We start from the raw sequence: 22,201 nt of genomic DNA on the forward strand, positions 1-22,201 counted from the left end.
ACCTTGGCCAGTCTGCTGAGAGCGCAGGAGAGAAAAGCACCGTCTCTCGTCTCGAACGCTGCTGTTCATGCAAATCACCCGAAGAACACGAAGCGGCGACCGGGAATGCCCTTTGTGTGCCGTGGATCCTCAGACCTCGAACGGCCGATGGCTAAAGGGGAGTTGGAACTGTCGAAATCAAAAGAATAAAAACGTAAGGCGAATAAACGACAACCATAGGCTGCCCTCGTTAAGAGCCTGGATGCGACTCCGTCCCGAGGCAATCTATTGTTATTGCTTCTTATGGCGGGCTTCTTCTTACCCTTTCTGCAATATAATCACGGCAAATGAGTCTACAAGAAACCTTGACGATACCTTCTGCACTTCTTAGTACTCCGTACATTCGCACAAAGTACCCCGTGTTTCCGAGTTAAAAATATACAATGTGCATGTACAAAAACGAATAAAAGAAGAGACGAAACCGGGTTCCGGTGTTGTAGCTGCAATGCTGGTGTTTCTTTCGTCTCCGTGCTTTTTCTCATAGTCTTTCTCCTTCCCACTCTCTCGCGTCGACCTTGGACCATGTCCCCCCCCCCCCCACGGACCACGAGTAATGCGGCTGGCTGGCTCAGCGTGGTGTTTACCATTGGCCAGACCGCCCCTGGGTGCGTGTTTCAGCCCGGTGCGTCGTCCTTTGGTCCTGCGACCTCCCGATGGCCCCTTTTCGTGTTTGTGTGTACCTGCCTTGAAACAAAATGTTTTCGTCTCATGTCTTGGCATTTCCTGCTGACTTTGGGCATTTTTTGTCCCGGTGAGCTCTATCGTGCCTTTTTTATTTCGAAGGGGGCACAATGTCACTCGCAAATATACACATTATCAATATTTCACGATCTAGAGCTTGTTCTCGACATTGAGAGAAATCAATCGGTCAATTGAATGTGTTTTGTTCTAAAAACGAAATGGTATTGGTATAAATAGAGGCTTGCTCATGCCAGGAGTGTGTCTCCAAGTGAATATGAAATACATGACAAAGAAAGATGCTAAGATATGGTATAATACCAAAAATGTGTGAGAAAATAAGCCTTTGCCTCCTGTACAAGGCTGTGCCCAGTGTCATGATAGGCGCAGCTCCGTTCTTGTAAAATTCTACACTGTACAATTGAACCGCGTCGAAACGCATCCCCCTCTCAGGCGGATATTCCAACTCCGCGCAGCGTGTTGGCGGCGTTCACCTGGAGCTGGACCAGGTTGACCGAGTTGCTGTTGCCAAGTGTCACGTTGGTCGCCTTGTCCACGGTTACACCCTTGCCATTGGTCAGGGAGCTTGCACTGGCCTGGGTGAAGAACCTCTGCAGAGTGCTCTGGGCTTGTTCGGCATTCGCCAGCGTGTCTTCTTGGAGAATAAAGAGCACAGCGACTCGTGCAAAGTCCAGAACGTCCTCAGTCACCTTGAAAATAGCGGACGCAGACGCCGACGAACTACTGCTGGTCGCTGTTCCTCCCCCGCCACCCCCTCCGCCCCCGCCTCCTCCTCCGCCACTGTTCGTCGGCGACGGCGTGAATGTCGTGGTCACAGTCGTCGTGGAGGTAGGCGACACAATCGAGGGCGTGATTTTTGTGCTGATTGTCAGAGTTCCGCCGGACTGAGTGGGGAACACCTGGTCCGGGTTTCCAGGAGGTCCCCCGGGTGCTGTCACAATCGTACCATCTCTCTTTGCATTCACACCCGTGGCCTCAACTGTAACTGTAACAATGGCCACGCCATTGACAACAGACACGTCGTCAAAGGTGTTGTCTCCATCTCCAGTCAGGAATGAGTCCACAACGGTCGAGCCACTCGACGACTTCCGTATAGTCTCGCCGTTAAACGTCACCAGTGCATTCTCGGCCCCGCAGCTCAAGTTGCCAGAGTTGAAAACAGCCAGAATCTCCGTTCCAGAAAGCGGAACGGAAAAGTTCTGCTGGGCCTGCTCAATGAGTCGCGGCAGCGCATTACCAAGTGTGGCGTTGGAGAGGCTGCTGGTCGTACCTGTCGACGTTATGGTCGTTGTTGTACAGCCATTGTCTCCAGCAACACTGCAGTCGAAACCAGTGAAGTCGTTGGTACAGATGCACGAACAAACGCCCTGGGTCGATACAACATTCGTACCACCGTTGGCACAACTTATTTGGGTTTGGCATTTTGCCAGTGCCGATGTGCTGTCCGATGCTGAGTTCTGTTTGCGGATGACAAAGAACTCCAGGGGAATCACAACAGCGGCTGCGATAATGATCAGGACAGCAACGACGACCAACAGAAAACCCCACAAGGGCAAGCCGCAGCACCGGCGGCCCTTGCTGTTGCGCTGGTTCTTGAGGTCGGTCAGGTCTGAAATGCTTTCGGCATCCATGGGACGGCCACTGAGACGGCTATTCCGAACATTATTAATATTAAGAGGCAACGGCCACGATCCGACCTGCTCACGCAAGCTCTGCCGGAAACTGCGACGGTTGGCCTGTGCAGGGGGAGGAAATGCCGCGAGCATGTCTGATAGGCCAGACTGGTGCTTTTCACCATCCATCTCCGTGCGACCCCGGCCGTCCATACCAGGGGACATGTTGAGGTCATCGAGACGGCTCGCTGGGCGACGGCCCTTGTCAAGACTAGCAGCAAGTCGCGTCGCACGGCGGATAAGATCAGGAAGACTGGTTAAGCTGCCCCGAGCCTCCGCCTTACGAACGGCGTCAATGTCAAGACGTGGTGGCCGGCGAATGGCAGACAGGCGGTTGTAAGGCCGAGCAGGGCCACCAAAGTCGAAACCTGGCTGCGGGGAGACAGACAGCCGACGACTTGGGTTTGAGGGATCTGTCGACGTTGCTGCATCATAGGCGTCGAGGATGCTGTCCGCCGTCAGCGTTGAGCCAGCAGTAGCCCTGTTCGTTTGTGCGGTGATGGCCGACGATGAGGAAGAAGCATCGACAAAACCAGTTCCGTCGCGGAAAGTATTGACCCCTGGGTTGCTGTCTCTCTGTCTGGTCGTCACGAGAGCAGCCTTGCCACGCTTGCCGATGCTAGCACTGCGGACGAGATGCTTCTCATCAAGATCGAGCTGCTTCTCGTCGAGATCGCGATCGCCCTCTGCACTGCCCGCACCGCTTCTGCTTCCGTCTTCATCACCATAACCGCTCGCATTGGATGATTCGCGACTTTCTTCGGGAATGTCTTCGTAAAACGATGTGGCATCGGCGTAGTTCGGGCTCACTGCCAAGGACGATGACGAACCCCAGTTGTCGGGCATGGCGGCACTCGACGCAAATGACGCGTGCGAACGAGATCGCGGGCTCTCCTCCGGGATGGGAGAGACATATGAGGCGTTGGAGTAGAAGGACGACGCGCCACGACGTGCGGATGGTGGAGGGCCCAGGTTCACGCTTCTACGGGGTGGCGGCATGGCGGCCACAGGAGGTGGAACAGGGATAGCGGCTGGGACAGCAACGGGGACGGGGAAATCTGGGATGGATCCAACAGAAGAAACAGTTGAATTCCTTGACATGGACGAGGCGCTAGACTGCTGTGTCATGGACAAGTCAGACTCCCGGTTTGCCTTCGACCGGCTGTCTGGGACTTGCAAGTTCGCACTCGCATCCGCTTCAGATTGGATTCCGGCATTGTAGGCAAAAACTGTCGGCGTCGGGTCCTGGATTTTTGAACTGTCCAGAATGGACGGCACACGGCTTGGCCGCGGTGGCCGCTGTGGCACTTGCGAGCGTCCTGGCGGCGGACGATACGGCTCCGTCTCGTTGGCAGCTCCGTTTCGGTTACCGTTGCCGTTTCCGTTCAAGTTTGATGGTGCAGCGAGCGGGCCGGCCAGAGGCCATTGTGGTGCCGGCACTGGCCTTGAGATTGGTATCCGCGTGTTCTGGCCGGATTGTTGTTGTGGTGGCGGTGGCTGTTGTTGCGAGCCTGGCGGCTGAGTTGTTTGGGCCATTCTTCTGGCGAATGTTGTAAAGTCCTCGCGGGCTCCAGCAGCAGCCTGGGCTCGTTCTCTGGCCCGGCGAATCGATCCTCCAGTCGATGGCCGGTCCATGTCACCCGCATCTTGTGGGTAACTCATTTGGAAAGAATCACCGCCCCCCAGGAGCACAAGTGATTTCCAAAAACCAAATTCCTCCGAGTCGGTTTCCTCCGCTCAATCCTCCGCTCTATTCCCAGCAAACACAAACGCTTTGCTGTTGACGATGTCGATGACTGAAAACCGTAGATTGATATCCCCCCGCGTGGGTCGTCCTATATGATTCGATGAAATGAAAAACGAATTTCGAGTGTGATTTAATAGTACGAGAACATAGTACGCTCGTGTAGGGTCGCTAGGTATCGATTATTGAGGAGATGGCTGGGTGTATACAGCGTGTCGTCGGCAAGATTCAGGGGTTCAGGTAAATCGAGGCGAAGAATAAGTAGACAAGAAAGATGAAGAGCAAATGGGACAAGAAGACAAAAAAAGGAAAGGAACGAATAAGTGAGTGAGGTGCCAATGTCGCAGCCTGTCCAAGGCGAGTCGTTTGGTGAGAAAAAGAAGAAGACGTGGCAAAGGTACAGAAAGAAGAGACGAAAGAAGGTCGAGAAAGAAAAGAGCGTTTAATCCGAGGCGTTCCAGAGTTCGGAAAGGAGAGCAAAACGAGCAAAATGCGGGCCGCAGCAATGGTGCTCTGTAACAGCTCAATCGACCTTGACCAGAGGGTTGTCTGGGGAAAAGAGTGAGCAAACAGAACGGAGAAATTAATAGTATGGAGGGTACAAGTGAACAAAAGACGCGACAGAAGAGCAGAGATGTCAAAGAACGGCGGACGCTGTTGGCAGGCCTCAGTCACCTGGGGTTCAGTACGGGTGCAGATGTTCGCAATACACGCACACGCACAGAGACAGGGTCGACACTGGTTACCCTATCCTCTGATGTCCCCAGAACTCCCGTAACCCTCCAGACGGATATTTTACCCATGCGTAAGGTAGAATTAACGAGACAAGAGTTTGGATCACTAGGACGCTGCTCGCTTGGGCCAACGGGGGTTTGCTGAAGGGGCTGCATGGCAATGTGCATGTATAGTCGTGGTGTCCCCGTGTGTTCACCCTCAGAGGCTTGAGAGCTTCGATGTTGCATTGGTGAAGGGACCAGGAGAGGTGGCAGGGGGGTCCAGGGGGGGTGCAAACAGCCGAGTTGCAGGCTAAGAAGGTGAAAAAGAAGATCACGTACACTTTGCGTTTCGAGACTTGCCCGTTCTAATCAGTCAGCAGTCAATTCAATCGTCATGGTGAATAGAAAGGACCAGATGCAGAGAGGCCAGATCATGGTGAAGAACAGAACGAATTTTGACAAAGGAAAAGTGCGAAAAGACGATGAATCGAACAACAATAACAATGGGACAGGGGGAAAGGTGAGCCGATAATACAAGTCCAACCGGACCGGAGGGTTTTCCTACACCACAAAGGCGCAGTGTAGTACAACAAGCGGAGAGGGATGAAATAAAAAACGGGGGGTGAGTTACGTGTGCCATTCGCACGAAAGCGGCCAAGTATGTGCAGAGCTGCGGGAAGTGCGTCGTACGGAGCAGTGGATGACGAGAAGCACTAAAAGCACAAAAGACATCATAGGGAAGCTTGTGAACTGGGACATTCGCAAACACGAGGGACGGTGAGGGCAACCAAACTGCCACGAAAAGGACCAGACCACTTGACTGTGGTGTTTCAGAAGTGCTGAATGCAAGGGAGGAGGCAACACAGCCAAAAAGCAGAGACCAAAAAAACAAAAGACCAGAAGGAGCATGTCTTGGGTGCCAAGGTACCACGAACCTTTCAAGACAAGGTCTTAGATGACCTTTTTAGAAGCCGTGTAGATCAGGGCGGGCAATCAATCATGAGCAATCAAGAGCACATGGTTGTTGGCGTTGGGGCCGGTTGTGCGCTTTTGCTTGTTTTTGAGCTAGATCGATGAGTCCCAGTGGTATTGTCGTCGAGTTTGGCCCGCTGTTTTGGTCACTTTGTGATTCGATGCTCGACCGAATGCGCGTGAATGATGTGCGAACAGGGCGGCCTTTGAGAAGAACGGTTCAGATGCGGTTGTCGCAGTCGGATCGATGGGAAGAGTCTATCTTCGTGTTGCTTTGTTGTTTTGTTGTTTAGTTGTCTGGGCGTTTCGTTTGAAAATGAGACCGGTTTGTTCTGTCGTCGAGACAGAAGAAACACAGCTGCTTTGGCGTCGTAAAATTGAAAAGAACAAACGTGGGAAACGGAACTGAAAGCAATATACAGAGACGGTCGAAAAGAGAGGCGGCAAAGAGTGTCTCGAGGCGAACCCGTGGCGGAATACGCGAAATGCAGGTACCCGTCGAGAGGGCAATGTAAAATTCGCGAAAGACAACAAAAGAAAGAAACGAACGGAAGAAAGGGCCAAAGCGAAGATGCAACGCGACGAGATCGTGGTGACAACGGACAGAAAAGGAGGAAACAGTGAAGGAGTCGAAAACCAAACACAAGAAAGGAGAGGGGGTGAGGGAAGCGGATTCGAAGAGCAGACAGCGACCCTCATGAAATGGGAAAGGACGACCCAGTGGGCAACAATAGCGCGCCAATAGCGCGCCAAAGAAGCACCAAAGAGGAGGAAATAGCGACCAGGAAAGGACCAGGGAGCCCAGGAACGACCGTGAGGAACAGCCAGGGACCGTCAGGAACAGACAGGAGCGACCGGGGCCAGGTTCCAAAGAATCAACCCAAAAACGCATGGACATCAGGCTACGGCGTCGACTACGCAGTATTTGACTTTTTTGACAAGGGTTGCTCCTTCCATCTTTGGCTACAAGCAGGGGTAACGCAGACGTGAAATGAGTGCAGAAAGAAAATGAGAAAATAAGAAAATAAAAAAATAGGATGAAAGAACGGAAGAGTCGTAGCACGAAACACTACGGCGTGCGGGAGGAAAGCAAATAAAAAAGGAGGCCCTCACCCAGCAAGCGGGTGCTTCGATGCGATTGAGGAAGCCATTGAGAGTACGGAGCACTCCGTGGGACAACAATAGGCAAGCACGCGGGTGCGGGTGATGTGCAATGGGGCAAGACGAGAATAGAAATGGCCAGATGCGCCTGCCAGGGAAGGTAACTTACGAAATACATCGCAGGCGTTGGATACAGTTTGTGCTGCCGTCGATCTCCTCCTGCGCTGTCGCTCCTGCCCTCCTCGGGTCACCAACTGTGAAAGGCAGAAGTGCACACCTCATGAAGCCCTTTCTGCGCCCCTTCCCCTGTTGACTTTCCCCTGCGGCCCCCTAAATTTCCTACCGCGCGCCCAGCCAATAGAACGACAGCGCCGTCTTGACCCTTGGCGTTCAAATTTTGCGCCAATAGGTTCAGGCCGATGTCCGTATTGCACCTTCCTGGTCTCGTGTCTTGGAACGACAGTTGGGGGAAGTCCCAACTGTCCCCACTCTAGAGAGCGGTTTGTAGCGTGGGAAAGAGCAAACAAGCGCACTAGTCAATACTGCCACACTGCAAGGGACGGCCAGGGCGTGGGCGCCAGGGTTTCTGAAACCGTAGCGTCTGTCTCCCATGCCCAGGTCCAATCAGAAACGGCGGCCGTGTTGATGGGACAGGGGCTTCACAACCAGCGCAGCCAATGCAAAGACGATTCTTGTCTCCTGTCATTTGTGTCTCTCGTTTGCGCCCGCTGGCCTTTGGTGTGTGTGCGTCATTGTGCGCGGAAGAGCGTCCGAACGAGAGCGAACGAAAACTACACAGTACGACAGCAAACGATAAACTTGTGAGAGTAGACCAAAAAGGAGAAACGTCCGGAGGACAGCGAACAAGAGAAAGTGGGGAGAGGCAGCGAAATGAAGGACGGCGTCGGGCGTGAGCGAGGTCTACGAGGGCTAGAGATTACTTGCACCCGAAAAAACGGGTCGATGACCGAAGACTCAAACCAGAATACGCACAACTAGGGACGACGAGGGTCAGGCCTGGGCCCTCAACAACATACGAAATATGCTGACATTCGGAGTACTCGGACGGACAAACGTGTGAGTAGTATATTTGCCGGGGGGTGAAGCAGGGAGGGGTCACGGGAAACGAGAAAAAGAAAGAAACAGGAGCAAGAAATGAGAACAACTAGGAGACAGGAACCAAAAGGCCAGAAACAAAGACGACGACAGTGAGGAGGACGACGGCTGCCACGAGAACGACGGAACAGGTGAGCAGAGAACGCGACCTGAGCCTTGGGGGTCATGGAGGCAGTGCGCATAGATCAGAGGCAAAGCATTGAACCTTGAAAATTGGGGGAAGGGGATATGCCACTACGGAGTAAAGAGTGGGCGAGAACGGCGCATCGTCTCAGAGGCACATCGATGGGCAGCTCGGACGGAACGATCCTTAAATGCATGTGCGGATGCGGATTCACGGCGGCAGGTCGGGACCGGAAATGCACAACCAGACACAAGGTGAGTCGGCGGCGTCGAAAGCGATTCGAAGAGTTCGCTCTGTTGTTTCTCTCTCATTTTCTCTTTTATTCTTCTCTCTTTTTTGTTTGCAGTTTCTGTGTTGTTTCGATGTTTGTTTTCTGCTCTGGCCCAGTTCCGCAGAAAAGGGGCATAGTTTGTCTCTCTTTATTTGACTATTTGATCATTTTGGACTATTTGCGTTCTCCTTTCTCGGCACGCAACTCGCTGTCTTTCCTCGCCGTGCCGCGTTTCACCTAAAGAGCCTGTTTTGATGTCTCGGATGTCTTGGGTGTTGGCACTGTCGCAGACCACTTGCGGTAACGCACAAAATTACCGGCCATCACGTGGAAACGAGAGACATGCCATGCGGGTAGAATCAACTTGGACAAACGACGTCTCGGACGGATCTGCATAGACGCGAAAACAAGCAGGCGACGCAGACCCAGACCGAGACACAGAAATAGACACAGTTATGTAGCTCCCACTTGACGGACGTAGACGACCGGTGCAGCGGATAAATGGCGGCTTGGATGTCGACATGGCAAGGCAATGATGCCTTGGTGTTGCAGAAATGCCATGAGCAGCCATGACTCGATGATGAAGCCATGTGCCTTGTATCCGTCTTCCGTTCTCCGTTCTCGGTATCTCAGATCAGTACGAATTAAAGAGAGTCATGCCCTTCTTCGTCTTCTTATTGGGAGGTATTTTGCCGTTTGGCAGACCCACGATCTCGGTTTGTACGGACGTGATCCCAACCGCCACGGACCCAAACCCAGGACCAGACACCAGACCCAGACATCGTCGTCCAGGTGCAGCTTATGACATGCCCGGCGTTGGCCGAGATGAGTGTTCTCGGATAAAGCGGTCCCAGGGACCCGCGCGACAGCAGACAAAGACAAAAGTACTCGGTTTGCGACATAGAGTAAACCGTAACCGTCGTTGATTCACGTGAATGTGATTTTGTGTATTCATCTTAGCCCAGACAAGGTAATCTTTCCCTGTTTGTGTGTATCATGTAGACTAATCCAGCAATATGTGTCCTGCTTGTGCCCCAGTGCCCTTTGCATGTTGTAATTAGAACCAAACGATTCCCACAAAGTAAACGGTCAATAACGGCACTTGCAAATTCAAACAAGCATAAAAAAGGAAGGAAATAAAAGGAGGGCTATAACAAAATAAAACAATAAATATGGGTAATAAGCGTAAAATCAAAGGCGGACAAAAAAAAAAAAATTATGTCACCACCTTAGCCCGTGGTTGCTTAGTTGTGCGGCCAGCAGTCTTGGCTGCCTTTTTGGCCGCCTGCGCAGCTGCCTTTTCAGCCTCTTCCTGCCTCACGTCATCCAGGTTGCGCACCAGGATCCACGACAACTGGCGCACACGGAACTTTTCGCCAAAGGGCTCCTTGAGCTTTTTGCCTTTGGCATAGCGCTTCCAGGCCCGCCGCCGTGCCCGGCGCGCCTCCTTCTCGGCCATCTTGATATCAAAGCGCACGTGTTTGTCAGCCACAATGGCCAGCCCATGGTTGACGGCACGACCCACGGTTTCCCACGTCGAAGGCGCCCGGCGTAGCGCCGGCGGGCGACCATCATCCGTGCCATCCACCTCCGAACCGTCATCGTCGCCCTCGCCGCTTTTCTTCTTCTCGTTTCTGTCCGCCACGTAGTCCGGATGCCAGCGCGCCGCCACGTCAGCCGCCGCTTCACGGTACGACGGCTTCGCCATGGGCATAAGACAGCCTGTGCGCGTCTCCAGTTCGAGCGCCGCCGCCCAGCCGGAGTCATTGAAGTGGCGCATGCACCGCTCCAGCATAGCCAGCTCGACGGTCTCCTCGCTGAGCGGCGCCAACAGCGGCGCCTTGGGCGCGATGCCGAGAATGGCGCGCATGCGCTTCGTATTGGCAATGGAGACGTGCAGGCCGCGCGGCTCAAACAGCATGGCGTTGGCACGCGCCAGGAATATCTTGGCGCGCTTGTAGGCCACAATGGCGGCGGTCACTTCAGCCAGCAGCTGCGCGACGGCACCGATGCCGTTGGCGTAGTCAAGCGGCACAAACTCCATGGCGAACGAGACAATCGACAAGATCATGACGGCCGGGTGGGGCGACGTGACCAGGTTGAGACCGTCGATAAAGGCCAGGAACGTGGCGGTGTCGATACCATGGGTGTCGCCGAGGCACGGTGCGTAGCCGCGCGCAAATGGCACGGTGTTGCCATGATGCAGACGCGGAACAACGACGGGTTGAGCCAGGCGGCGGAATTTGCTGACCTCTCTCGAGGATGGCAGCGGAAGGTCGTGGAAGGGTGCGGTTGCAACGTCCAGCAGAAGCTCCTCGGCGGCCTCTTCGGCATCGGCCTTGGAATCCACCTTGGAATCCACCTTGGAGTCCGTCTTGACATCCATCATGGTCTTCACGTCGACAGTAGCAACCGTCTTGGTGTCGCAAGTCGGGCTGCTCGCCTCTTTCACCACCGTGATTGCCTCAACATCGTCGGACGGCTGTTCCGCCGCAGCAGTGGCTACTGTCACCACAGAAACAGCGTCGTCCGGCTCAGGCACAGACGTGTCCGTGAGCGCGTAAGGTGGCGGTGGTGACCGTGGCCGTCTCATTCTACCAAGCGATCTGCGGAGGCGGAGATTCGTGATCGAGCTGAGAGCACTAGTCCGCCGCTTGAGTGAGTGACCGTCGTCCGACACCGTCGATGCCGCGACGGATGACTTGGCAGTTGCCGGCGGAGTTGGTGATGGCGGCGACGGTGGCGACGATTGTGATGGCGGCGAGACCAGAGCTGCCACCTCTGGCTGCTGCTGTCCTCCCTTTCGCGCCCGCCGACGCAAAAACTTCACACGCATGATGGCCGAGGGTATTATGTAGCTTCTGAATATGCCAAGACTTGCAACGCCGTCGATGTTGGCTTCATCGGATCTCGCGATGCTCTTGCTGGTTTGGTGTCAAGCCAAGACTCTTTCGTTGTCGTCTCGGGATCCATTCGCATCTTTAAATGGTATCGAGCAGAAGGAGGGAAACAGGAAACCGTCGAAGGCTGTGCCTCCTGTCTCATACTTTGCGCCATTTCCTCGCTTGCTGTAGAGGATACCAGCTTCATTTGCGCGTTTGGACATTACCGACGTTCAAATGCGGCATTACAGCGCGAAGGAGGGTAGAACAACGAAATCGCCCCGCTAAAGCAAGGCTGTCGGCACCGTTGGCAGGTCGCCTCGCTGATTGGCTGGCCAGCGAGGCGCAGCAGACCTGCTTGCACTAGCGTGCCTTTGTGCCAACTGAACAGGGGAAAGAGCGACTGGCGGAGCTAATGGGGGCCAGCTTTCGAAGGAAACCGGAAACTTCTTGCTTTGGAGCTTCAAGCATCCGCAACCTTATTCTTCCTCTTGTGTCGTTTTTCACGAGTCACCCAATTGGGTACCGTCCTTCACTCACCGACGATCAAGTGAGATTCTGTAGAACTCCCTGCACGGGAAGACAAGGTGGCTTCGCATTGTTCGGTTTAAAAGGAACTGCAACTGTAATCAGCACTGCCATCCCGGCAGTTATGCCCTCTTTTGAGGCTTCCAATAAGATCCATCTGCACATTGTGAATGTTTCTCAAAATCTTGTTACTGATACTGAGTACGAATGTATTCCGTACGAAATACCAGTGGTGCGCAGTGCGAGCAGCGTCAATTCTACTCCAAATTGATCCACATGTTGTCTTATCACGTGCCGGTATTCCCCCCTTATCGCATAGCGGAGAAATATTTGTGCGGCCAAGTTTTACAGTGGGCCAAGCTATCCTCAAAAGCCTGAGCTTCTTTTTTTTTCTGCTCACGACATTCCTCTGTTTTCCTCATCATTCTGCCCTCACTGTCAACATTGACAACTTGATTCCACGTCTGCGCTCAGCATACAGCGCTTGCTCTCGATGCTTCCGTGCAGCAATGCGACTGCTTGTGGCAGCATCGAGAGCAAACCCCTAAAAGGTAAGGACGCGCTCTCTTTTGCCGTTTCGTTTTCTTTTGTTCTTCCTAGGCGACAACCTGATGAGAATAATTTGCGATTGATTCCTTGTTGATGGCCACATCGCCTGTGAGCTATATCTCCTGGATACATGAAAGTCCATTCTTACATATTCTGAATATTGTCGTGTCTGGGAAGCTTGCTGTCGTCCACGACTTTGCTGTCGACGTTCGAGACAAAATTGCTAACTGGCATTTCAGATCCTTCTTCGTCCTGTCTATACAAACGCCACGAATGCCCTGGTTACCGTTTGCCTCCGCATACTTTTTAAGGATGCCATATTGAACCGGCCGAACGCTGCTGTAATTTTGTGTTCGTCATAATCGCCCACCCAGCCGCAAACTTGACTTGTTCCCGTCCAGCATTCGTTAATACCTTTGGACGGGACTGTGGTGAGCTTGTAGATCCTGCTCCTGCAGTGCGTAGTTTGACGAAATGAAGTCGGCGTCTTCGCGCCTTGGATCGTTTTGGCGCATGAACACAAATGTATCCCTTTGATTAGTCGTTCGAAGTAGAAGCGGCTGCTGGATCCTTTTAATCCTGTTCGACTTGGCACATGGCCATGCCCGGTTGTTCCGTGAATAAGACAACGCCGTCTGATTCCTTTCATCTTGCGCTGCTTTAGCCTCGTGGAAGTGGCATCACGACGAATTCTCATGTTGATCCTCCAACGATTCCAGTAGCAGTTCCGATCGCGACTGCCACGGCCATATTGTTGGGCACCTTCCTTTTGATAGTACGCGAAGAGTGACGTACTTGACGCGACTTCCTCGGTCGCGTTGTTGCGCCTTCCTCACTTTTGGTTTTGCCAGGTGGGAAGGAACGACCCCCTCCATCCACGGTGTTAGTCCATCGTGACTTCCTCTTTTGGAACTCTGTCTCTCAGGACCGCGTCACTTCCTTCCCATCTACGCGCTCGAACGCGAACCCATTGGAAATGGCCGCCCCCGTTTTCCCATCTCATCATGGACTTTGTCAGATCATCATCAGCTTCGGGTTGAATTGTTCGATCTACACTCGTACGCCATCACCACTCGCTCGTTTGCCTATCTCTTGTCTCTGCTTTTTGATACTTTGCTTCAACGACAAGAAAACTCCCTTGTGACTGTACAATAGCTACATCGATCAAAATCATCTCTTACTTTCATATTCTTCTTTACTCAGTCCCCAAAGATCACGGAGTTGAACCTCAATCTTGTATATCCCGCATCTACATTTTCCCCTTCTGGCGCAACCGTTGGGTCTCTTACCATGTTCTATAGCACAGAGAGTAGGTCATTGATCACGTACCTTCCTTGTGCGAGTGCATCGCTAACACCACGGCCTCAGTCCTTTGTGACAAGCGATATGCTTTGTCTACTGTTTGGTATGCTTCACCAGAATCAGAATACCTTGGAGCCTGTCGACTAGCATCTAACTCACCTTCCCAGGCGCGCCGGCAACACGGCAATTGGAGCTCGCACTACCGGCATTCGCCGCAACGCGGTCCTTGAGGTCAGTGTAAAGCAAACTTGCGGCACAATCAAGGATCCTCCCGGTGCACCCATTGCTTTGCGTCTTCAGGGCACCCTGCTCTACGGCACCGCTCGCATCTACCAGGAGCAGTGCCGTTATGTCCTCAACGACAGTGAGCGCGCACAGCGTGCCATGGCCAAGCTGCACAACGGTTTCTTGGATGACAAGCTCGACAAGAATGCCGGAATGGCCAAGTACGTCCTTCCTCCTTTGCAGAGGCTGCGAACGGCCTAATCTATTACTAACACCTTGAAGATCCGTTCAAATTGTCCTCCCGAACGACCCTTGCTTCGATCTCGATCTGTTCCAGCTGCCCCCGTTTGATTTCGACGCACCAATGGACGGTTCGTTTCTCTCCCAGGAACACCAGGCATCGTGGACAAACATGTCTCTCAGTTCGCGCTCGTCCAACAAGAACCAGCTGCCCCAGCTTATGCTCGACGCTGACTCGTCTGCTGGTGGATCGTATCCTGGCGCTTTCCGCTATTCGGCTTCTGGAGCCTCCCAGGTGCCCGAGTCCCCTACTCCTCTCGCAAGGGTCGAGTTTCAGGATGAAGAAAACTTGCTTCTTGATGTCGGTCTCTTCATTGACGAGAATGGAAACATTGTCGAGGAGGAGCCGCGGACCGAGCCGCAGCTGCCCGCCTTTCCATCAAAGTCCACAAAGGCGACAAGCGACACTGTGGTGCCGATGATTGTAGACGACGATGACGACATCTTCAACGCCGACGCTGCACTCCAGGAACATGCTCATGGGAGCAAGGCAAGCGACGGTTTCAAACCTAGCCTGCTTACCCAGACACCGTCCTCTCCTAGCAAGCTTTCATCAACTTCATCCACCATGGTGGCCCGAGCAGCGAATCGAAATGCCTCACGAGCCAAACTCAATTTCGTTGATGGTGTCACGCAAATCCCTCTCAGGGACTATTTCAACTACGTGACCAACTATGCCGCGAACATGGAACGAGCCGCCGAGAAAAAAGGCCATGCCCGGACCCTTCGTCGGGCCCATAACCCCAACCTCCACAGACAGATCGCGCATGATTTCACCTTTGGACGTGGAGTGTTTGGCGTGGCCGATGCTGTCAAGAGCCACTACCCAAATCACCCATTGGTGCAGATGTTCGCTGGTGACGCCCTCGGGGAGGCGCTCTTGGGTGACGGTCTGGCCAGAGCGAAACGGCGCCGTCTGGACGCCATTGCACCCAGCACCCCCATTGCTCGCGGTGTCCGTGGCGTACATCTGGATGGGTTTGACGACGAGCAGGAAATTGAGCTTGGTCGTCAGCCAGGCTCAGCGCTGTCGGATCACCCTTCGCATGCCCTTCGTCAGTCATCTGCCTTGCCTGGATCGTCTGCTCATGGCAGTGTGCAGCGCAGTGCCGCGTCGGCCATTCGCCATCTTCCCGATGGCCGGCTCTCCAGCGCAGGCTTCCCCGAGAGCCCAAGTTTTTTTGAGCGCTACAGCGACGAGGCCATGGACATTGCGCAGCATCCAGCCAGCAACGATGGCAACCCCTTTCTCCCATCTGTCAGCTCGGTCGCTCCGGCTGGTGCCGGGGCCCTGGTCGGTGCCACTGGAGACAAGGCCAAGGACAGCCAGGCAGGTAACGAAGACAAAGTCGGCGAAGAGGTGCGCAATGCCGCGGTATTTTTCGAACTTGTCCGTGAGATGGCCACCGATCAGGGCCTCGCTCGGCCGGATGCGTCAGCGACGCACCGCTGGATCGAGTTTGGCGACGTCGTCGCACCTTTCAAGGCAAACCGCAGTGCAGTCGTGGGTGCCTTTATGAGTCTTTTGTCGCTGACCACGGCAAACAAACTGCGCATCCAGCAGGACAATGCCGAGGGCGATGTCATTGACCGCGACATTTTTATCGGTGTGAAGCCGAAAAGGCGCGGTGGCGACAAGGGCAAAGGCAAAGCCAAATCGAAGGCCAAGGGCAAGAAGAAGCGAAGCATCCAGGAGATCAGTGAGGACAACAACAGCGGCGATGTGGATGAGCTCATGGCCGAACACCTCTTCTCCAGCCCGAGGACTGTCGATCAGCCCTTCCGTGGCAGCGACCTGACTGGCATCGAGCTCATCGGCGTAGCTTGATTTTCTTACTTGATTTTCTGTGCAATTTTTACAACTGCCAGCTCTTTACTTCGCGTTCTTCTATGATTTTTTTCTCGTCTTAATTCCTTTACATTCACATGATTTTCTCCCTTCGTGCATATTCTATTTTCTCCATCTGTTCTTCTCTACTTTCTTCTTTCATCCGTTCTTTTTTTGTTCATCAAACTTTTCTTTTGTTATGACGCATGTTACTTTAAAACTTATGCTCGATAGTATGGGCAACAAGGGACAAGATCTCATCTGGAGTTTCGGGAAACGGCAATGCATGGGACGGGGTTATATTTCAAAATCACTTGCATTCATCGACAAGGGTCACTTCAACGTGGTATGAAATAAGATAAAATGTGGGACAAGGGAATGGGCGCTACCATGGCACATATTTGATTTGATTTTGAAATTGGGGCATCAAGAAAAGGGACAAAGGGGGTCTAATGTACAATAAGGGCAATGGAAAATTCAAGCCAAACATGAATCAAGGAGAGCACAAGCGCCAGTAAAAACAGAAAATAGGGACAGATAACAAATAGATAGCCACCTTCATGTCGCTTCCTCTCCTACACGATACGCTCAACTGGCTCTTTATGCGTCAAACTCAATGATCCGCTCCGTCGTAACAGACGCAGCCGGACCACCGCTGCTCTTGTCTTTCTTCATGGCAATGCCCCCCTTGCTGTCGCCAGCACCGTTGCTGCTGTGCGCGGCGCCACCACCATCTGCCTTGGCATCGGCCCCTTCCAGGAGATCCAGGTCGGCTGATCGACCGCCACTGCCCGACGAGACAACCAGGTCATCGTCGTCTTCATCGTCGTCGTCGGCGTCAGCATTCGGCCGGGCTTGGCCGGGCAAGGCGTTCTTCTCTAGCTCGCGCTGGGCCTCCTCCATGCGCTTGCGCACTTCGGCCGCCACGCGCATTCCGTCGGTGACAATGTTATCGAGCACGCCACGGAGACCGCGTGAGGCGCCGCTAAAGGCCTGGCCGGCTTGAAGCGCGCCGGGCCGGGGACCACCGGCACCGACACCGGGTGAGAGACCGCCAGCAGCGCCAGTGCTGCCGTTACCATTGCCAGCACTGCCAAACGCAGCTGCAGCCGCCCGACCGGCACCGATGCCTAGGTTGGCAAAGGTGGTGAGAGCAGACGCGTTAGACGACGGGCTTGCCAAGGAGACGCCCTCGATCACATGGAAGGAGGTTGGGAAGGACGACTCAAAGAACTGCTCGAGCAACTCGTCGGCAAGCACGACCATGCGGAACGTGGGGAGCGTAATGTGCAGGGGGTTGGAAGGGTCGAGGGCCACGTTGGCGCGCTCCGACTCGGCCTTGGAGACGATCCGGCGCTTAGCGTCAGCTCTGTCGACGGTTAAATGCTTCGCCTTGGCAGGCTTGGGACTTCCATGGGGCGAGAGTGCCAGAAGGTCCTCTTCGTTATCCTCATCGTCGCCGTCATCGTTATCGTAGTAGTCTTCACTGTCCTCGTCATCGCTGTCGCCAATGGCAAACGAGTCGGGCTGGGCCAGACCGTCGGCATCGCCGACATCGGCCGGCTTGACGCCCTTCTGTGCCTTTTTGTCCTTCCTTTCCTTTTTGGCCCTCTTCGCCTCCGCTTTCTGTTCGGCCTTTATGTCGCTCTGCGGGTGGTCTGGGTCGGCATACTCGAAACATCGCCGGATGAACGCACTCACACTGCCGAGGAACCGCTCATTGATCGTCATCTCAGACGGCAGAGGACTGGAAGAGCCGCTGTGGAGGCTCTCGTTCGCGCTGTTGGCAGCGTCCAGAGCGGCCTGGTTCTCGGGGCTCAGCGTGCCCTCGAGGCCACGGCGCGACAAGAACAACAGGGCCTCCGACATGCGCAGGATGCCCTCGCGATCCACGCGGCCGTCGCCGTCGTCGTCATATAGCTCAAAGAAATAGTTGATGGCGCCCATGATATCGCGCTTTCCCTTGATCCGGGCAATGCCGTTGACAACATTGGGCAGCGTCAGCCAGCCGGCGTTGTCCTTGTCCCAATGCGAAAAGAGTCGTTGCAAGAATTCGTGATCGGCCGGCTCCGGTCCGACACCCCACGGCGACATGATTGCACTGGAGTTGCCCGTTGGACTTCGAAGGGACGAGAAGTAGGCAGCGGCCGTTGAGGCGGAAAACGATGGGCTCTTTTCACGGTCGCTAAACGAGTCGTTGACGGGTGTAGTTGGCGAGTCCGAGATAGCCCACTTGGACATGCCGGCGAGGAACTCGCGGAAAGCGTCGTAGTCCATCTGGCTGGTACTGGCACCAAGACCGACCCGTCCTTGCTCCGCGTCAGGGGCTGACGAGATATTGGGCTTGGGAAGAGGCGGTGTCGATGGGGAAGGATCGGCGCCATCCAGGCCTAGTTTGGCCCGCCGTTGTTGTCGCTGTTGCCGTTGCAAAATCTGCTGCTGTTGCTGGACGATTTGTTCCTGCTGTTGACGAATGATGAGATGTCTCTGCTGGCGCTCGTACAGGACACCGTAGAAGCGGTCATACAGGCCACCCAGCTCCTGTGTGCTGAGGACCTTGCTGTCGGGACCCAGGTTGCGGAGGGCGGTGCGCTTCGTAAAGTTTTCGATGTTGTTGAGGACAGCGTCCTTGTTCTTCTGGCGCAGGTCCGCGATGGTGGCGTTGGTGATGCCCGAAAATTCTTTGAAAGCAACGACCATGAGCTCCTGGAAGCGAGTGACGGCACGCAGCTTGGGGTTATCAGACCGCGGGTGTGCGGACTCGTCTAAGCGCGAGAAGTACGACTTGAGCACCGAGATAAAGGCTCCATCGTCGCCCGCGTCAAGGAGCTCCTCGCCGTTGATGCGCAGAATGGCCAGGCCGACCTGGAACAGCACCTTGGGGCCTTCAACGAAAAAGACGTCGAGCACGCGGAAGGCAAACACAAGGGGCATTGAGTTGATGTACAGCGACAGGAACCAGGGCAGCGACACCACCGAGAGCTGCACGTCGCTCTTGACCAAATGGTCCCAGATAATCGGCATCGTCTTCTCGACGAGAGACTCAAACACCTTCTGGTCGAGCAGAGTGCCGTACATAGTGGTCGAGTAGTAACCCGGCACAAGCCGGTCGCACAAGGTGGACAGCAAGAAGAAGGCCTGGACCTCGGACATGTAGATGAGCAGGGCAGCCACGACAATGTTCATGGCCTGGCAGTAGCCAACGTCGGCATTGACCCAGCTGTAAGCCGTCAGGACCCGCCGCAGCCGGCCGATGCCGTCCTCGCTCTGGAAACCAGCATACTCGGGCAGCGAGCGGTTCAGATCCTTCTCGATCTCGTCAATGGCCAGCGACTCCTGGCCCTTGTAGGTCTCGAGGGTGTCGGCGTAGAGGTTGGGGTTGTCGAAGCGCAGGTAGATGGAGCCTGATGTCAGCTCCCACATTTCACCACGCAGACGATTTGGCAGGCCGACGCGGATCAGCTTGTAGAAGGTGGGGTGGCGAACCAGAGTCAGGTTGCGGCCATTGTCACGCAGGTACTCTGCCCAGAGCCGCATTTTGGCGCGATCACGCAGCTTTTTGGCGTCACCCGGGTAGCGGAAGACCATACCAAGACCAGCATCTGGCGGGTTCATTGTCGTCTTGCGCTCCTCGGGGCGTAGCAGGTATTCGGAGTAGCACTCGCTGGCCACACCCCGCATCTTTCCAATCTGTCCAATGGCCGTACGGAGGTTCTTCTTGAGGCCGTCGCAGAAGCGTTCGCAGGCCTGACGCGAACCGGCCAGCTCAATCGTGATGCGCTGTTCCCGCGGAGGCGAGACAGCAGGTGCTGGACCCTTGGTATCGTCACCCTTGGGTGAAGAGGAGCCCTCGTACAGCAAGCCGTTCCATGAAGTGATCGACAGGCAAAACTGGAAGTTTTGGGTGTGGAGGCGCTCGACCCGGCGAATGGCGCACAGCGGGAATGTAAAACCCTTTCCGCTGGGACCTTCGCCGTGGGTCTGGCCCGTAAATGCGGAGGAGGTAGCCTGACTCGCGGACGTGACGAAGCTCGACGGGGCGGTCGAAAAGCAGAGGTAGGCTTCGGAGAGGTGAAGGCGCCCGGCGTAGCGGTACGCAGCGTTGTTGGATGCAGGAGCAGCGACGAGGCCAACGGTCTCTTTCTCGGAGGGCGGGAGGGTCAGCTCGGCAGCGATCTCGTGCAGTGGGTGCTGGGACGCGGGAAGGCGGAACTGGGCCTGAAAAAGAGCGGCTTTGGAAGGGCTTTTCTTTGTATTGTCGCCGGTGAGGCCCGCGAGGAAACCGGCTGGTGCACCGGGTGAACCGGAACCGTTGCCCGAGCCAGAAGTAGCATTGGGATCAAGCAGCTGCTGAGCCCGCTGGACAAAGCCCGAAATGTTCAACATCCTGCCGACCGGGGAGGATTCGTTTCAAATGGAACGTTGGCGCCCAAGGCACCCGGGTAGAAAGGGCGGATAGGTGGTCGATGAGTGGTCGATGGATGGTCGGATGCTGGCGATTTAGGCACTCTCGACGAAAGACGTAGCCCCCGACGGTTGTTTGGCCGTCCTAAGCAAGCCTCCAGCGGTGCTCTGGCTGCTTCGATCCAAATCGTGTCAGGCGAGACGGAGGCCGAGGAACAGGAAGAGGCGGGGGACGTCGCCCAGGAGAAGGATGACGGGGAAACGAGCAGAGCTGGTCGGTGAGACGTCCGGCTGCAGCTATGTTGTCACACTCAATCGATAAGTCGGTCGACCTCCTCAGCGCGCGCGTGTCGTGATCATGCTAAAGGGGGGGGAAGCTCGAAGTAAGGTTGGTTCGCTGGGCGAGGTAAGCAGGTGGGAGCAGTGGGCGGTGTGGAGGTGAGAGGTGGTGGGGAGGAGGCGATAAAGCCAAGCCGTAGCGGCGGGATGATTGGAACTGGGAGACGATGGCGGCAGAAAAAGTACGGAGTAGTACGAGGAGAGAGGGGGGAAGCCCTGGACAGGAGCTGTGGAGCACGAATAAGCTGAGCAGGCTGAGCAGCTGAGAGGATTTGGCTTTAGCTGAGTCGGGAGTGTGGGCACACACTGTAAAAGGGGTTGCTCGAGACGCCTGGTACACATTCCTTTCCTTAACTGTTTGTCCTTGAGTGCAAAAAGAAACATGAAGCAAAGGGGCGAGAAAATAAAACGAAAGAATATAATGACCAGCGAAGAAAAAGAAGACAAAAACACTGGCTGGAAACGTACCTTGATCCACAGTCAAAAACGAATGCGGAGGCTGCCGGCACGGTGTAGAGCTGCACGACACGAACGGGCCGGAAACGCGCGTCGGACAGACGACGATGAAGAAGAGAAGAAAACAGGGTGAGATGCAGATAGGATGGATGCAAGATGGCATTGAAAAGCAGAGAAGAGGCAACAAAAGGCAAGTACGCCTGTACAGACTACATGGTACCTGCCGAGCACGTGTTGCGAATTACGGAGGCATCTTACAAGGCAGGAAAGCGTGGACGGGCAAAGCGGACAAGACGGAGCGACGCGAAAGGGTGCGTCCATCTGAGACCGAGCAGAAAGAGCGATGGGGTGTTTGTCAGGACGCAATCACAGCCAGAACTATGTCTCACGGTTGCTCCTGCTTTCGCGAGGCATGTTGCTGAGTGTGTCATGCATGCGCAGTGCGCAGTGCGCAGTGCTCTTTCCATCTTTCGTGCAGAGTAATACTCGGTATGGCTTGTCTTGAATGCAAGGCGGGTCTACCAGACCCAGCAGTTGGAAAGGCGCTTGAAACGGCGGCAAGGCGAGCTTAGTTAGCTGGCGAAACCCGACAACATATTTCGTACTGCTTCAAGGAATAACGGCCTGACTAGGCCACTGTGGCTCTCCACTAACACGCTAGAAGACCAGAGCGACCGTTGTCAGCCCTGTATTACTCCGTAAACAAAGCAATGTAGCCAAGCCTCTCATCCCATCGAAAGCACAACGAAAATGTTTATTTATAGCCACGTCTCCGTATTATTCATGCCAGCGATATCCGGCGGATGCCCATTTCTACGCCCTCGCGACGCTCTTTCGTCACGCGTCAAATTCCCCAAATCAGACCTGCGGCACTCAACGGCGAAATTTGGTGACACCCGGTCGGTCTTGTCTGGCGCAGTGGAAGTTTCTGAC

At 54.7% G+C, this 22,201-nt stretch overlaps 6 protein-coding genes across 6 annotated transcripts; 3 read left to right on the top strand and 3 right to left on the bottom strand.

The window, feature by feature from the left end:
* Positions 1–1,166: 1,166 nt before the first annotated feature.
* On the bottom strand, positions 1,167–4,073 carry SPSK_03026 (uncharacterized protein; the record flags this gene model as incomplete). Its single annotated transcript, XM_016729870.1, has 1 exon — positions 1,167–4,073. One exon carries the CDS (start codon positions 4,071–4,073, stop codon positions 1,167–1,169), a length of 2,907 nt encoding a protein of 968 aa, XP_016585419.1.
* Positions 4,074–6,159: 2,086 nt separating this feature from the next.
* On the top strand, positions 6,160–6,588 carry SPSK_03707 (uncharacterized protein; the record flags this gene model as incomplete). The annotated part of the gene is made up of 2 exons (XM_016730541.1): positions 6,160–6,235; positions 6,266–6,588. The coding sequence occupies 2 exons, from the start codon at positions 6,160–6,162 to the stop codon at positions 6,586–6,588; spliced, it is 399 nt and encodes a 132-aa protein (XP_016585420.1).
* Positions 6,589–9,671: 3,083 nt separating this feature from the next.
* Positions 9,672–11,291, bottom strand: SPSK_03277 (uncharacterized protein; the record flags this gene model as incomplete). The annotated part of the gene is made up of 1 exon (XM_016730116.1): positions 9,672–11,291. One exon carries the CDS (start codon positions 11,289–11,291, stop codon positions 9,672–9,674), a length of 1,620 nt encoding a protein of 539 aa, XP_016585421.1.
* A 2,413-nt stretch (positions 11,292–13,704) lies between these two features.
* Positions 13,705–16,069, top strand: SPSK_03095 (uncharacterized protein; the record flags this gene model as incomplete). Its single annotated transcript, XM_016729936.1, has 4 exons — positions 13,705–13,723; positions 13,783–13,819; positions 13,884–14,162; positions 14,224–16,069. The coding sequence occupies 4 exons, from the start codon at positions 13,705–13,707 to the stop codon at positions 16,067–16,069; spliced, it is 2,181 nt and encodes a 726-aa protein (XP_016585422.1).
* Positions 16,070–16,669: 600 nt separating this feature from the next.
* SPSK_02956 (uncharacterized protein) lies at positions 16,670–20,455 on the bottom strand (the record flags this gene model as incomplete). Its single annotated transcript, XM_016729802.1, has 1 exon — positions 16,670–20,455. The coding sequence occupies one exon, from the start codon at positions 20,453–20,455 to the stop codon at positions 16,670–16,672; it is 3,786 nt and encodes a 1,261-aa protein (XP_016585423.1).
* Positions 20,456–21,233: 778 nt separating this feature from the next.
* Positions 21,234–21,751, top strand: SPSK_03671 (uncharacterized protein; the record flags this gene model as incomplete). Its single annotated transcript, XM_016730506.1, has 2 exons — positions 21,234–21,397; positions 21,442–21,751. The coding sequence occupies 2 exons, from the start codon at positions 21,234–21,236 to the stop codon at positions 21,749–21,751; spliced, it is 474 nt and encodes a 157-aa protein (XP_016585424.1).
* Positions 21,752–22,201: the final 450 nt, after the last annotated feature.

This window comes from Sporothrix schenckii, assembly GCF_000961545.1.
Source record: "Sporothrix schenckii 1099-18 chromosome Unknown Cont47, whole genome shotgun sequence".
NCBI classification, from domain to species: domain Eukaryota; kingdom Fungi; phylum Ascomycota; class Sordariomycetes; order Ophiostomatales; family Ophiostomataceae; genus Sporothrix; species Sporothrix schenckii.